Source organism: Gambusia affinis, linkage group LG12 (assembly GCF_019740435.1).
Source record: "Gambusia affinis linkage group LG12, SWU_Gaff_1.0, whole genome shotgun sequence".
Taxonomy (NCBI): domain Eukaryota; kingdom Metazoa; phylum Chordata; class Actinopteri; order Cyprinodontiformes; family Poeciliidae; genus Gambusia; species Gambusia affinis.
In genome coordinates, this window is record NC_057879.1 from 10,418,359 (window position 1) to 10,432,197 (window position 13,839).

At 37.0% G+C, this 13,839-nt stretch overlaps 1 protein-coding gene across 1 annotated transcript; it reads left to right on the top strand.

Moving 5' to 3' along the window:
• Positions 1-2,141: 2,141 nt before the first annotated feature.
• Positions 2,142-6,223, top strand: metap1d (methionyl aminopeptidase type 1D (mitochondrial)). The gene is made up of 10 exons (XM_044134831.1): positions 2,142-2,228; positions 3,254-3,414; positions 3,782-3,931; positions 4,017-4,165; positions 4,423-4,465; positions 4,565-4,728; positions 4,830-4,927; positions 5,060-5,107; positions 5,195-5,273; positions 5,826-6,223. The coding sequence occupies exons 1-10, from the start codon at positions 2,180-2,182 to the stop codon at positions 5,908-5,910; spliced, it is 1,026 nt and encodes a 341-aa protein (XP_043990766.1). The 5' UTR covers positions 2,142-2,179; the 3' UTR covers positions 5,911-6,223.
• The last annotated feature ends 7,616 nt before the right edge of the window (positions 6,224-13,839 follow it).

Consider the following 13,839-nt stretch of genomic DNA (forward strand, 5'->3'; position numbering starts at 1 on the left):
AGGAATGTTACAATTAGAAAAATATGGCTAATTATAGTGCGATTATGATTACTTAACAGGCTGGAAACATTTTGCACTTATCAAATTTAAAAAGAATAAAATGAAAGTGAATCATTTTAATAAGCTACATTGTATTTGCAATGGAAACACTATTCTTAGCACACACATGTTTTAGTAAAGGTTTTAACAATTATTATTCAAGCAGAAGGCCAAACTGAATCACTGATTAGTTACAATAGGTTTTTTTTTACTCAGTTAATTGAATATGATTTTTAAGGGGTTTTCTTTTATTATAACCTACGTTCATTTTCTTTAAGTGTTTTTAGTATTTCTTTTATTAAAAAATATTTACAACTGTTTATCTTTACTGACTGTGGCTGTGTGTTCAAAGGTGATATGACTAATGTTAGTTTTTACTGATAAGGTTATGACCCTCTGCTGTTTGACCAGGGGTTGCGTTATGTAACTGTGCTTAAAAATAGAGGCAATGTCATCTATTTTTAATTGTTTGTGGTAAGGGTCAACAAAAGGAGTCAAATATACTACTAACCTCAAAATTTTGAATCTGGTACTGCAATAGCTTAGTGTAATGTTTTAGTGTCCATACAATATGAAATGTATGATAAAGTCCTAGCTTTATCTAGGTGATTATGTTTGATCATTTAGAAATTAAACAATCAAAACAACTAAAATAAAAGAGACATTTTATTTATTTGGTAATTAGGCAGTAAAAAAAGGAAGAGATGGCTACTTTTAAAATCTATTCCTGTTATCTGGCATCTGTGTGCAGGTGGGTTTGACACATTTGACAGTTCCCCATAATGTTCAATAGAGGGCGCCAAAAAGGCTTAAACATTTATGGCCTTAGCTATAGTTTGATCATTTGAAAACAATAGGAGCAACAACAGATATTTAACTCTGTGGTTTGACTGAAAGATGAGAATGGATACGCCAAAAACCGAGACTGAACAATGAATTGAAATTAGTGAATTAGAGCGGCTGAAAGAAAATAAAAATCATTCAAAAGGAATGATTGTTTCAGACTTATGTCTGACTTATGATAATATAAGTCAGTTTTGTTAAAATGTCAAGACAATTCAAATAAAAGGAGCTATGTCTTGATAAATCCAGGGGCCACGGTAACAGATAATTGTAAAAATATCAAGGAGGAGGTATAATATAGAAAATGGGGTCTCTAAGATCTGATTTTAATGTGAGTAAGATTTTCTCAGATAATGTACATTACTCTTAATGAAATCAAAATGTAGTGTTTTTTATGTTTAAGATTAACTAAAATTGTGGTAGTTAAATATTGTTATTACTGTTATCAGAATATATTACCAACAAAGTATTATACTTGAAAAAACTTTGGCCTTCTTTGCCTTCCAACATGTATATAACAAAATATTCACCACTGACATGAAGAGCGGGAAACAAATACAGGGGATCAACTGACAGCTGGTATCTTGTTGTTATTTGTATTTTTCAGTAGGGGTGCACCGATTGCAGTTTTCTGGCTGACTCATCCCCAATTTTTAAAAAGCCTGACCTGCCGATTCCAGTTTTGACCGACGCTGATTGTTTTTGTCTGAAATGTTGGTAAATATAACAAGAAAGTAATTGAGTTGGCAACATTGGGCTGACTATTGTTAACTGCAAACATGTGGATAAGTGACCTGGTGGGCCGGTCTGTCCCTGTGACTCTCACACAGCAGCTGTTTCACATGCAGTTATCGGCTGATCACCAATCTCCCAAAATTAAGGAAATCTGGAGCACCCCTACTTTACAGTGGCGTTTTGTTGCAGAGTTCTGTTCCATGTGTTAACACAATATATCTTTGCTAAGAGGATAAAAAGAATGACGTGAATCTGAACATTATTTGCATAAATGTATATATGAATTGTGTTTAAATTTGTAGCAAAACAGACTCTAAAGACTTTTAGTATTGCAATAGAATAAAAGATGAACGCAGCATTTTAGGAATTCTGCACTCAACAAGTGTTGAGACACAACAAAGCAAGCAAAATAGAAATCAACTGCAAGAAAAGCCATAGCGTAGTGGGCTGAGAAATTACAACCGTTCACATGACCTGAGTCACGTGACAGTTGTAAAGACTACCAGTTATGGTCACGTGACCAATGATGTTTTGATCACGTGACCACAACAGGTCATATTTAATGGCGGCCGCCGTTGCTCGCTGCTCTTTGGGGCTCCCCAGCAGGAAAGGTATTTTATGAATATATCACTTCGTTTCAGCTACTTCAGTGTTAGTCAGTTAACATCAGCGGCTCAATTTAAAACAGCCACATATAATCTATAGCAACCTTTACTAAAATACCTTTTCAATACAGTGTAAATTGTTACTTTATTTAGCCAATTTATGAGCAGAACACTATTTTAATCTATGTTTGTTTTCATTTCTGTGAATAAGGTAACGTAAGAACAGCTTTTATGCTACAGCCGCCAATTCTGACTGTATTTTATTACTAGTTTATGTGAGTGATATAGTGGGTAATCGTAAGCTGGATGGGAGAAGATGCATAGTTTTGATATCAAGTGGATATTGCCCTTCTGTGTTTAAAGTTGTCTCATCCAATTTTTCTGTGAAGGACCAGGCTTATTTGTGACCAAGCAGCATTATAAAGACCAAAATAACACAGCAGAAAGGTCACGGCTGGAGGCTTTAGGTTGTAAGAGACTGCAAGATAATTTAGACCAAGATAGAGGTTCACCTTATAGCAGAACAACTTTAAACAACCAAAACTGCTATGAAGCAGTTTAGATCAAAGCATATTTATGTACTACAATGGAAACCTACCCCAAAAACTTGGAGCTGTGAAAAGTTCAAGAAAATATTTGACTCAGAGGGACAGAATATAGACTTTTAAAAATATTTTTCACATACACCAATTTGAAATCTATTGATCATTTTCCTTCCACTTCAAAATTGTACGCCCCTTTGTGTTGGGCAAAAACATGATAGGTAATCCTGTTATAAAACATTTGGGTTTTTGATTGGAACATGACAAAATAAAACAACAATGATCAAGGGTTATAAATAGTTTTGCATGGCACTTCATATTCGAGTTGTATACTTCCTTGTTGCATGCATCTTTCAGTAGTTAGTAATGCAAAGAAAGCACAAATAAGTAGGAATCTCAAAAGTCTCAACAAAGGAAATTATATTCATTCTTTTAACAGAAGAGTATGGTCTTTTTACTAAGAATTATAAAAAATAATGTTTTTTGTAGGAGTGGATTGTTTCCTGCGAAGAGTTTCATCTCTCGGAAGGTGGAGTCGCTCCAAAGATCTTCTGTGTGAGCAACATCGTAGCTTTTTCTGGCGGAAATGGAAAAGTTCTCACAACGTGGTTCGGCCGGCTACTGTTCGGCCAGCCTACGGAGTACCTAAGGTATCATCACACTCTGAAAAAATTATTTTTGATTTATTGATGGATCTTTTAGTTTGAACTTTGGCTTAAATGTTGACGCTTTTGAACAATAAAGCCATGGATCAAAAAATAAATGCAGATGAGTTGAATAGAAAAAATGAAAGTGAATGCAAGGTGAAAGGACGTTTTCTCAGTTATCCATATTGTAACAACCGACATGCTTGTATTTCACATTCCTGAATCCTACTAGTCTATTTTTCTCCCTTTAGTTTTCAACTGTCTTCATTAGTTTATTCTAGTTTAATCTAAACAGAAACTATTTAAGTTTAGAGTTCAGTCAGTCTAGTCAATTTACATGTACCTCTTCTTATCTTCCCTCTGACTGAAGCACATCGTGCAGCCCGACTACGTCAGCACTGGGCTGGTCCCAGAATGGCCAGACTACATCGAGATCAAGAACCAAGAGCAGATCGAAGGCCTTGCTAGAGCATGTCAACTTGCCAGACACGTACTGCTACTTGCTGGAGGCAGTCTGAAAGTAGGAATAAAACCGCTGCAAGTCTTGTTTAAGTTTATGTGTCGTCAGAATATAAACAACAATGTCTGTTATGTGTGGCTTTCAGGTTGGCATGACAACAGATGAAATAGACTTTATTGTGCACCAGGAGACAATCAGGCACAATGCTTACCCCTCCCCTCTTGGATATGGAGGTTTTCCTAAGTCAGTCTGTACATCTGTCAACAATGTGGTGTGTCATGGCATACCTGACAGGTAAACGGTTTGAATAGTTGGCAAATTTCCTTTTAAAGTCAGGCTAAATCTTTACATTAATTCTGTTTTCAAAGCTGTTTTTTTGTTTTATTTTAAATAAACTAAACTCAGGTAACATCTTTCCACAATGTCAAATCTTTAAAGAACAAAAAACAATAAAAGGTTCTGAATAAAGGGAACTTTCATGAAACGCATGTGTAACAAGGTGACAATTGTAAGCTGTTTTAAAATGTAATGCGATACGTTCTGATCTGCAGCCGCAAACTTGAAGATGGTGACATTATCAACATCGACGTCACAGTGAGTTTATGCAGTGTTCCACATTTTATAAATAAAACCCTGTACTCCAGATGCCAACAACAAAACCCACATTTCTTACCTTGGCTTTGTTTGGAATAGGTGTATTCGGATGGTTACCATGGTGACACCTCAGAAACCTTCTTGATTGGTCAGGTGGATGAGGTCGGACAGCGGCTGGTAGAGACGGCGAGGCGTTGCAGAGATGAAGCCATTGCCGTATGCAAACCAGGAACACAGCTTTGTGTTATAGGAAATACTATCAGGTATACTTTGCAGCGAATACACGTGTCAAATGTTTACATACAACTGGATGTTGTTCTTTTTCTGTTTTACCACTTATGTTAAATCGGTTCTGTATCTGCAGTGAAATAGCCCAGTCCAACGGCTTTCAGGTTTGTCCGTATTTCATTGGACATGGAATAGGCTCGTATTTTCATTGCCATCCCGAGATTTGGCACCATGGTAAGTTGGTCCTTAATTGCAGTAACGTGATTTAGACAATCAGATTTTTATTATTGCGCCTTTATTATACATTCACAAGAAAAATCAGCGCTTGTATTGGTTCTGTATGATAAAGAATGCTTTTAATTTCAGCTAATGATAATGACATAACCATGGATGAAGGGATGTCTTTCACAATAGGTAGGATAATGCAGATTTTTTCTCTACATAAATATGCAAATCTCTGGAATTAATGGTTGTTAATGTTTATTAATCTTGATCTGTTAGAGCCTATAGTGATGGAGGGGTCTCCAGAGTTCAGAATCCTTAAGGACAAATGGACCGCGGTGTCGGTCGACGATAAAAGGTAATAAGTGCTTTGTATTTGGACCAAACTAAGTGAGATATGAAAGCTTTAGGAGGGCTCAGCTGGGGAGTGAGTTATTCTCTGCTTGTTACATTTTTGCAGGAGGTTGTTACAAATCTGCAAATTGCCACAGAATAAACTTTGAAGTTGTTGCTCAAAACGTAATTTGATACAAAAAAGGTTTATAGCAGAATAAATTGTTTGGATTTGAGGCTGAATACTGTACCTTTGCCCTAAACACTTAATTTATGAATAGAAACTGATAGATCATTATTTCCATTAGTTCAGCATTCATTACTTTTATGCTCATTTAGACGAAACTACCGTATATGTAAGCTGTTGTGCCTTTGGAAACATCAACTGAAAAAATATTTACACTTGTTAGTTTGAGTACGCATATATGACAGAAACAATTGGATTAACCTACTTTTTTAAAAACATAGAATTAAGGGTGAAAGATTAGAGGAAAGTGTTGAAAGGGAGTTAAGTGGATTATTCTGTTTAAAATTGAGTTTGCTCCTTACAAAATTTTGTTTAAATTTGGTCATACAGGTCAGCTCAGTTTGAACACACGGTGCTCATCACATCTGACGGAGTGAAGATTCTCACCAAACTACCAGAAGAAAACAATCTGTGACAGAAATGGACTGCTACCTGGAATGCCACATCAATTGTGGATCTAAGCTACTTTTTGTGATTAAAAAAGAAAAGCAGTAGTGCTACCAGCTCTTAACGTAGAATGGCAAAGACCAAGATTTTTGATCATTAAGCAACACTGACTTGTTCTGTATGTTATGCTGGAGCTCGAGACTAAAGCTGAACTAATTATGTGGTTGAGGTATTTCATTCTTACAAATTACGTTTTTCTTAATCTAAATGCCAGTTTTCCTCACATGAACCTATAGTGTAACTTCAACTTTATGTTGCATTAAAAAAATAAAACAATGTTATTTTTTCTTTGAGTTTTACTCCCTTTGTGTGTTTAAGCTTGAAACCGTTTGGATTATAGATATGTATTTTTCTTGAAATACTTGATTCTTAACTCTTCATATCCAAATTCAGATGATAAATGCAGCCAGGAGGTGGCAGCACAAACTCAGACTTTGCCGATTATGTTTCACGCCCTTTCAGTCTGTTAACTAGAAGCAGCTCTACACCCCATTTGACCCTTTTGTATTTGTTTCTCATTGCAGGGTTGGAAAAACCCATGTATAAATCTGAGTTTAAGCAAGCCTGCCTCTTGACAATGAAGTCTTCATATTGACATTAATCCAATGCAGCTGTCACCAGTTATGCACCATCGGCAAGTTGCAGAGCCTGAAACTAATTGTTCAGAGGCTTGATAGGCATTGTGCAATGTAATATCTTGACTTTATATGTCCCTTTTTTAGGTAAAATTAAAAAGGAAGGGGTTAAAAAAGAAGTAAAAGCAATTCATTGACTTTTCTTCACTGTGACCTGTCTCTGCATCCAGTCTTCAGATTGATGTAATGTTGAGCAAAACGTGAGAACAAGTTCAGACGAGGCTCTTAAAGTACTTTGAGCACAACTAAGAGGTTGGCTACTGCTTTAGACGCTATACTGCTATGAATGTTTGAGTAAATGGTGATAAATCTCAAGAGACTCGGTAATACGTGATCCCAGCCCATTGTCAGGGTGTGTTTTCATTTCCTGCTGGTGTGTGGGAGGCAGAGTGGGTATGTGTGATCCTGCCAACAGTTTGTGGGTGAAGCAGGAAGGATTAATCAAATAAAGGTGGGTCATGTGCAGCCAGGATATGATTCAAGTTTTAACATATTAAATGATTGATATCAGGTGAGACAACTCGCATATGTTTTGTAACACTTTCATTTAACGTACAGAAAAAAACTCCAAATTTCTAGACTCTACACTTGATCACAGCTTTAGTTATTTGTTAAAGATCTACAGTCTTGTCTTTGATCTTTAGGGTGGGGCATACAAACCTGAAGGAGCTTGCACTCCCTGTGATTCAGATTGTGATGACGCATACATTTTTTTTTTTATATAATCATCTGCAAATGATTGACGAAGAACCTAACGTTCAGCTTGCGCATGGGATTTTTATGATGATGTTAGATTCAGCAAAAGCGGAGAAGTGAAGACAGTAGAGATACGTAACATAGAAGAAGTAGAAAAGAGGGGAGCGCTGGAGGGAATTTTTGCTGCTGTCTTTCATTATTCTCCTGCATGTTGGGGCTCAATCCCAAGCCCTCTCTTTGCAGTTTTATTGTAAAATCCTCAGCCGCTGGAGAAGTGGAAATCTTAACACTGGGGAGCGTAAGATTAGATTTTTACCCAGCTTTTATAAATTGTTACCTAGAGATGTTGCTCAAGTCTGTTTCACATTCCAGGTTGCACATACCTACATCCCTGTCTTTCTGTGAGTGAAGCCGTTATATTTCACACTTTTCTGGGACTTTTCACTGTGAAGCACCAGACATTTGAGGTTTCCCCGGTGATCTACAGCATTGTGACATTAACAGAGTGATGCATCGTTTCCAAACCTGTGCAGACAGATTTGCCATATACACAACAGACAAATGTTATCTGCTTAGTCATACTCTGTAATGATTTGATTCATCAGTGAACCCAAGGACTAAACTAACACCTGAGCTTACTTGGTACTTTGCTGAACCAGGACATGTGGCCTCAGGCTGAACCAGACTGGGTAACATCCAATTCCTAAGGGTTTTACAAACTGGAGGATAAGAAAGTGGAAATAAAGACAAGAAAACATTCAAACACATCTTCTTGTAGTTGCATTCATTTGTCAGCCTGTATGTTTTTGGTTGAGATTAGATTTAATTGTTAAGTCCGGTTAATTAGGTTAACTAAACCTTTGTACACATGGATTTAAAATTAGTCCACATGTTCCAGCAAACAAACTGTTAAAACGTGGGTATGTGGATATGAAAAAAAAAAAGTAAACTGAGATGTGCACACAAGCACAAATTGTTTTCTCTGATATTTACAAGGTTTAAAATGAACTAGGCTTTGAATTTGAACTTTCTGGAGTCTTAGTACAGTGTAAATCTTGCTCTGAGCTCCTGGAATAAGCAATTCATCTATTCTCTCATTGTGTTACCGTAATAACTGTTTACATCTTTTCCATCTGTGTGAGTCTTTGTTCCTCTGAAAAACTTCTTGATCCTAAACAACCAAAGCAACTTGCCAAACTGTGAACAGGAATGCTGTGTTACAGGTAGTGTGTGTGCGTGTGTGTGTGTGTGGATGGTATGCATTGCCCAAGGCTGCTCCAAAGAGACTGATAAATTACATCTTGTTATTTCTATTGTTTAGAGATTCACATCACTTAAATGCTCGCTAGGAACACAGCACTCAATGCAATCCTCTTTTCCTTTGGACTAGAGAAAACAGGTTTTACAGCTACTACATTAACAGTAGCTGTTTCTATTTATGAGCTGATAATGCAAGGAACTGAGTACACACTTTGGTTATATTAGATAAAAGGAACAAAATCCTTTACCAAAACCAGACACATTTGCCTTGATTGGCTACATAATTTTTCCAAGCGAAATAAACAAATTTTTAATAAAAATGTTTCGTGGCACAGATGTACTCATGGTAAAAAGAACATACAATCTCTGTTACTTTCAAAGGTTTTGTGTATATATGATCTGTGTGATGGTGTTGTTTTCTTTGGCTTTAACAGTTTGAGTTTTGGGTTTCAACTTGTACAAAATTGCAATCTATACTGAGAAGAAATGTGTTCAAAACATGGATTAGTAAAACTCGGTTTGTTGCAATATACATTAGGTTGATCTTATGATGAAGAAATGCCATGAGTTCAGATAATATAATCCTCCGTGTGATGTTTAATTTAATTTATGTAGACTTTTACAGTGAACAATGGAAAGTACTGGTTTCCACCAGGGCGTGTGAAGCTGCAGTATCAAAGAAGTGATGCATCATTTTCAGACTTGTTCAGGCAGATCTGTCTCAAACATAGCTGAGTCTGACTGAATAATCCATTAAGCATGGTAGAAATCAGAGTTCCTCAGGCCTAAACAAAATGGTATTGTAGCTTCTTTGATGCATGACATCTGGGTCATGCATCAAACTTTGTGCATTCAGCAACAAAATTAAAAAGTGGCTGTGGCTTTAAAAACGGCACTCTGAAGAGGATGAAATCCTTTTGTTTTACGTGACAGTTAAAAAAAAAAAAAAGAAGAATAAAATCAGTACTGATGAGCCTGTTGTGACCAGGCTTGGTCCTCATCAGTCATAATCTGCTGTGGGATATGCTCCTGTTGTGTGTTACCTTAACAAGCTGATCGCAGAAACAACTGTGCACCTGACTTACTGCTAATCATAGCGTCACACTTTGACAAAGAAAAGAAGTTTTAAAAAAATGGATAAGAGTAGAAATAACACATACATACTGCAAAGCTAAAGGGTGAACAATATTTTCAAAAGGGGAAAAAATAAACCACCTAGTAAAAAATGTGAAAAAAATTGAACATTTTTCCACTTTAAATCAAAGACAGTCCTTTTGAATTACCTTGGAGAATAATGTCATGTTTTTACATAATATGATGCCATTTCATAGTCAGTTGTCAGAATAGCGTTCTTGACCTTTGCAACTACAAGAGCAGGCCATACCTCTGTTTTTTAATCTTTCTCTTGTCAATCCTAAAAACATCCACATCTGCATTCCAATCTGTAGATGACATGTGCTTTGTTTCTGTTTGCTAAATATGTCACTCAATAAACTGAGGGTGTGTTCATTTAGTTATGACTGCAACAACAGACAAGGACTCTGATGAAGACCGAGCTTGGTCACATATATTCATATCTTAAACACTACATCATTAATTATATAATTTGCCTGTTTTTTAGACTGGATTATACTGAGAAATTTTGATATAGAGTAAAAAGTTACGTAGATTAAAAAAAAAAAAAGAAGAAAAGTTACTTTTAAAATAAAAAGTGACATCTCTCCAGTTCCCACTAATGCAAATTGCTACTGGCTAACAAAAACAGCCTGTTAAAATAAAATGTTCTTCCTTCGGTTTTCTGTATTTTACTCCTTGGAATATGTGATCCAGCTGAAGACTGACTTAGCAACCTATTGAGCACTACTGTATATGAAATGGTATTGCTGCAGTTAACGAAAAGAAAATACACTAGTTGAGAGAAAAGTGGACATAACAAGTGGAAACAAACTTAACCTTTCACCCTTCTTTACTTTCCAGCTGCTACCAAGTAGAGCTAAGATGTACTATGTTTAGTCAATAATGCCTTTGAACAGGGCCATTTTACCTTGCAGTAACGTCTATCTTGACTTCTTTGACTACACAATCTTTCTGTTATAAAGCAAATTGCTGCCATGTTTCAGGTTACAGTGGACACTCCTTGTCTTAGAGTAAAGCAGTAAATCAGAGAAGTAAAGTTTGACCTTTTGATGATGTTCTAAAACCCTTTTCACCTTAAAGGAGAGGAGAGAGCCCGCTCTTGGAGAACACTCTGCAACATACATGTATGTCATTTTTGATTGGCAAGATGTCTAATGATGTGCATCTTGTACAGATTTTAGATTATAAATGTTTCTTTTTTGAAAATACCCCCCACATTATTCTAAATACTAGAGCTGAGTTCACAATAACAATATGACTTCCCTTTATAAGGGTTTATCTTCTCTGCAAATGAGATAAGATTAAGTATCCCAGCTTGTCAGAATGGGAGAAGGTATAAAGACAATGCACCTGATAACATATGAAACGAACATTATCTTTTCAGTAACATTGTTTCTTAGAATGTGCTTTTCCTCCACCAAATGAACCTTTTACACCCTGTGAACCGGTCAGGTTACTTAACTTCTTTTATTTTTTTACATCATGGCCCATTAAGATTGAGGCCTAGCCCCAACAACAGCAGCTATCTCACGTTACATCCCCTGGCCAGGGCTGGGACACGCAAACACACAGACACAGTTAACTCCCAAGGTAAATGTACAAAGAACTGTGCCCTGAAGGTGTTGTGGTAACCACTAGCCTAGACAAGACAGCTGCAGTTACTTTATGTCAACTGCAATCAACACACTCATTAAAATCTCTAGTTTAGCTTCTATTATCATATTGAATCAATACAGTGATATGAAGCAGGATGTAAATTAAAGCTGCCCGCACTGTTTCACCTAACTGCTAATTGATAAAGCCACTTTTACTCTGTTTGATTGTACATGACACCCTAATCCATTCAACACTCACAATGTTTGGTGTGGTATAAATGCTAAACATCCTGACCTGATCAGCAAATGTCAAAGCATGATTATAGAGACAAACTTTCACATGGCACTGGGAATGCAGAAAGGATATATATTCCTGATGTACATATATAACAGTAGAAATGTTCCTCTGGCTTTAGAAAAGTAAAAATAGAGGATACATGCTTGCCAACTGTATGTGATATGTCACTCTTAAGTTGGTGTTGTTCTTACAAAACAATGAGCCGGCTACTGTTTTTGAACTGAGCTTAGGGTCAATGAGTTTAAAACCCAGAAGAACACTCAGCTTGTCTCTGGTCAATGTCTTGCAGTCTTATGCTAGATTTATGTTCTGAAAGAGATTCATGTTCAAATGTTTCAAATATCCAATGTTTCTTTTCCCAGACATCTTAAATACCAAGGTGAGGGAGGAGAACTCGAGTAAAGTGCTGTGTTTAAGTTTGCTTTAGTTGTGAAAGAGTCTAGATTTGGAGTTCAGTATGAGTATTAAAGTTGATAAAACATCCCACAGTGAACTGTGCTCCACCCTCAGGGCGCTTTCTTTATCCAGAGCTGTGGCTTGAAGGACAAATAAAGGGCTGTGATTCGGGCAGGTCCGGGCGCTGCCTTACTCCCCCACCCCGTCCTGTGTGCTTTGTGTGTCGGAGGATTGCTCTCACCATTACAGCTATTCTTCAGCATCCAAGGGAATGCTTTGGCTCCTCAGCTGCAGAACATGCTGCACGGAGAGGGGTGCACATGACTCCGATCTTCAGTGGGAATCAGTGAAATAATTTGCTGTTGAGTAAAATAACAAACCTTAGTTTTTATAGAAAAAGAAATGACTTGTGAATAAAGTTAGAAAATGGATCACTGTTGATGTTTTGTACTCCACTCTGTCACAGTGAATGTCCTGTTAATATGGGATATTTGATAAATTCGGATGAAATGTATTTACCATCATCTGTGACATTGTTACTGTTTTTAATGATGCATCTTGGTGGGAACCGAATACGCATCATTCTTCGGCTCCCACCAAAGAATGATGCATCAAACCTCTGACTGATCAAGAAAACAATGTCAGTGGATTGTTTGGTCCAACTTCCATGTCCAGGCTGAAGAAAAGCCTCCCCACGACATCATACTGCCACCACTGTGTTTCACAGAGAGCACCAAGTTCTCAGGGTTCTGTTTTTTTAAGCTCACAGACTGAATGGTGATTCCTGAAATGTAGAAACCTTGGTATACTTCTTTATGATCTCTGAACTTCTCCACTTCTTTATCTCCATGGTGTTGTTTGTTCACTAACGTTCTCTGATCAATCTCTGAGGCCTACAGAGAAATGCAGCATTTATGAGATTAAATTACTAGAAGTAGGTAACTTCTTAAGTTGGTTACTGGCACTGGATTTTCTTTAGGGGGATTGGAGAAAAAGAAAAGCTTCAATACCTTTGCAAAGCAAACATGCTAGGCGAGCACGAATGCCAACACAGAGTTAACAGGTAAGCGGTCTCCAGACTCTGGAATTCCACAAAAATTAGATTTTGAAATGATCAGGACATCTGTCTAATGGGGACAAGAAGAATGTGTGTGTGATTCTGATTTCATTAGTGTTCAAATATGAATCAAACGGACCTTGTTTTCTGGAATCTAATATAAGACGTCAGAAGTCAACTTGAAGTTGAACTCCAGCGGGTTGATACTAAATTAATCTCATCCTGTTAACGAAGACTTAAGTAGATAACAGATGTGCAGAGGGACCTCATTCCTCCTCTGACCTTTTCATTTTCTGGAGTGCCTTTTTTCCACAATTATTTGGGCCTTTTATAGAACAATGTGAGGGCAGTTTCTTCCTCCCTCTCCTGTTTTTCTCTGCCCTCTTTCTCGGTGCAGACAAAGCCGGCGTTGTCCGCTGAAATTCTGTGTTGCTCTGGGTCAGTATCTAATGGAATGCCTTGGAAATCATCTAGTGAAGGCAGTCTCTTAAATGTGTTGGTCTGTGCCCTTCTCAATATCGCACTTCTTCTGGTTTGGTGACTCATGCATGCTAAAGAGAAGATTTGACAGCTATGGTGATACTTCGTTTCGAGGGATTTTTTAAGAGGGATTGTTATTTGAAATAGCGACACATTTTAAACATTAAATATTTAAACGGTGGTTGTTTCTTCTGCACTTCTAAATCTGATGCAGATTTGTTGCAACATTAAATCTTAGAACCGCTCTGACCTCTGTCACTTCCACTCTAGATCATTGTCTCTGCTACTGTTCTCCGAAGGAAGAGACTGTCGATTGGTATTTATGGCAAAATGAACATCTAGA

Bases quoted from the DNA above. Each gene is read 5' to 3' on its own strand.
- metap1d (XM_044134831.1), top strand. From the start codon at position 2,180: ATGGCGGCCGCCGTTGCTCGCTGCTCTTTGGGGCTCCCCAGCAGGAAA. The intron at 4,166-4,422 runs GTAAACGGTTTG...TCTGATCTGCAG, and splicing joins TGTCATGGCATACCTGACAG to CCGCAAACTTGAAGATGGTG. The intron at 5,274-5,825 runs GTAATAAGTGCT...TTGGTCATACAG, and splicing joins GTGTCGGTCGACGATAAAAG to GTCAGCTCAGTTTGAACACA.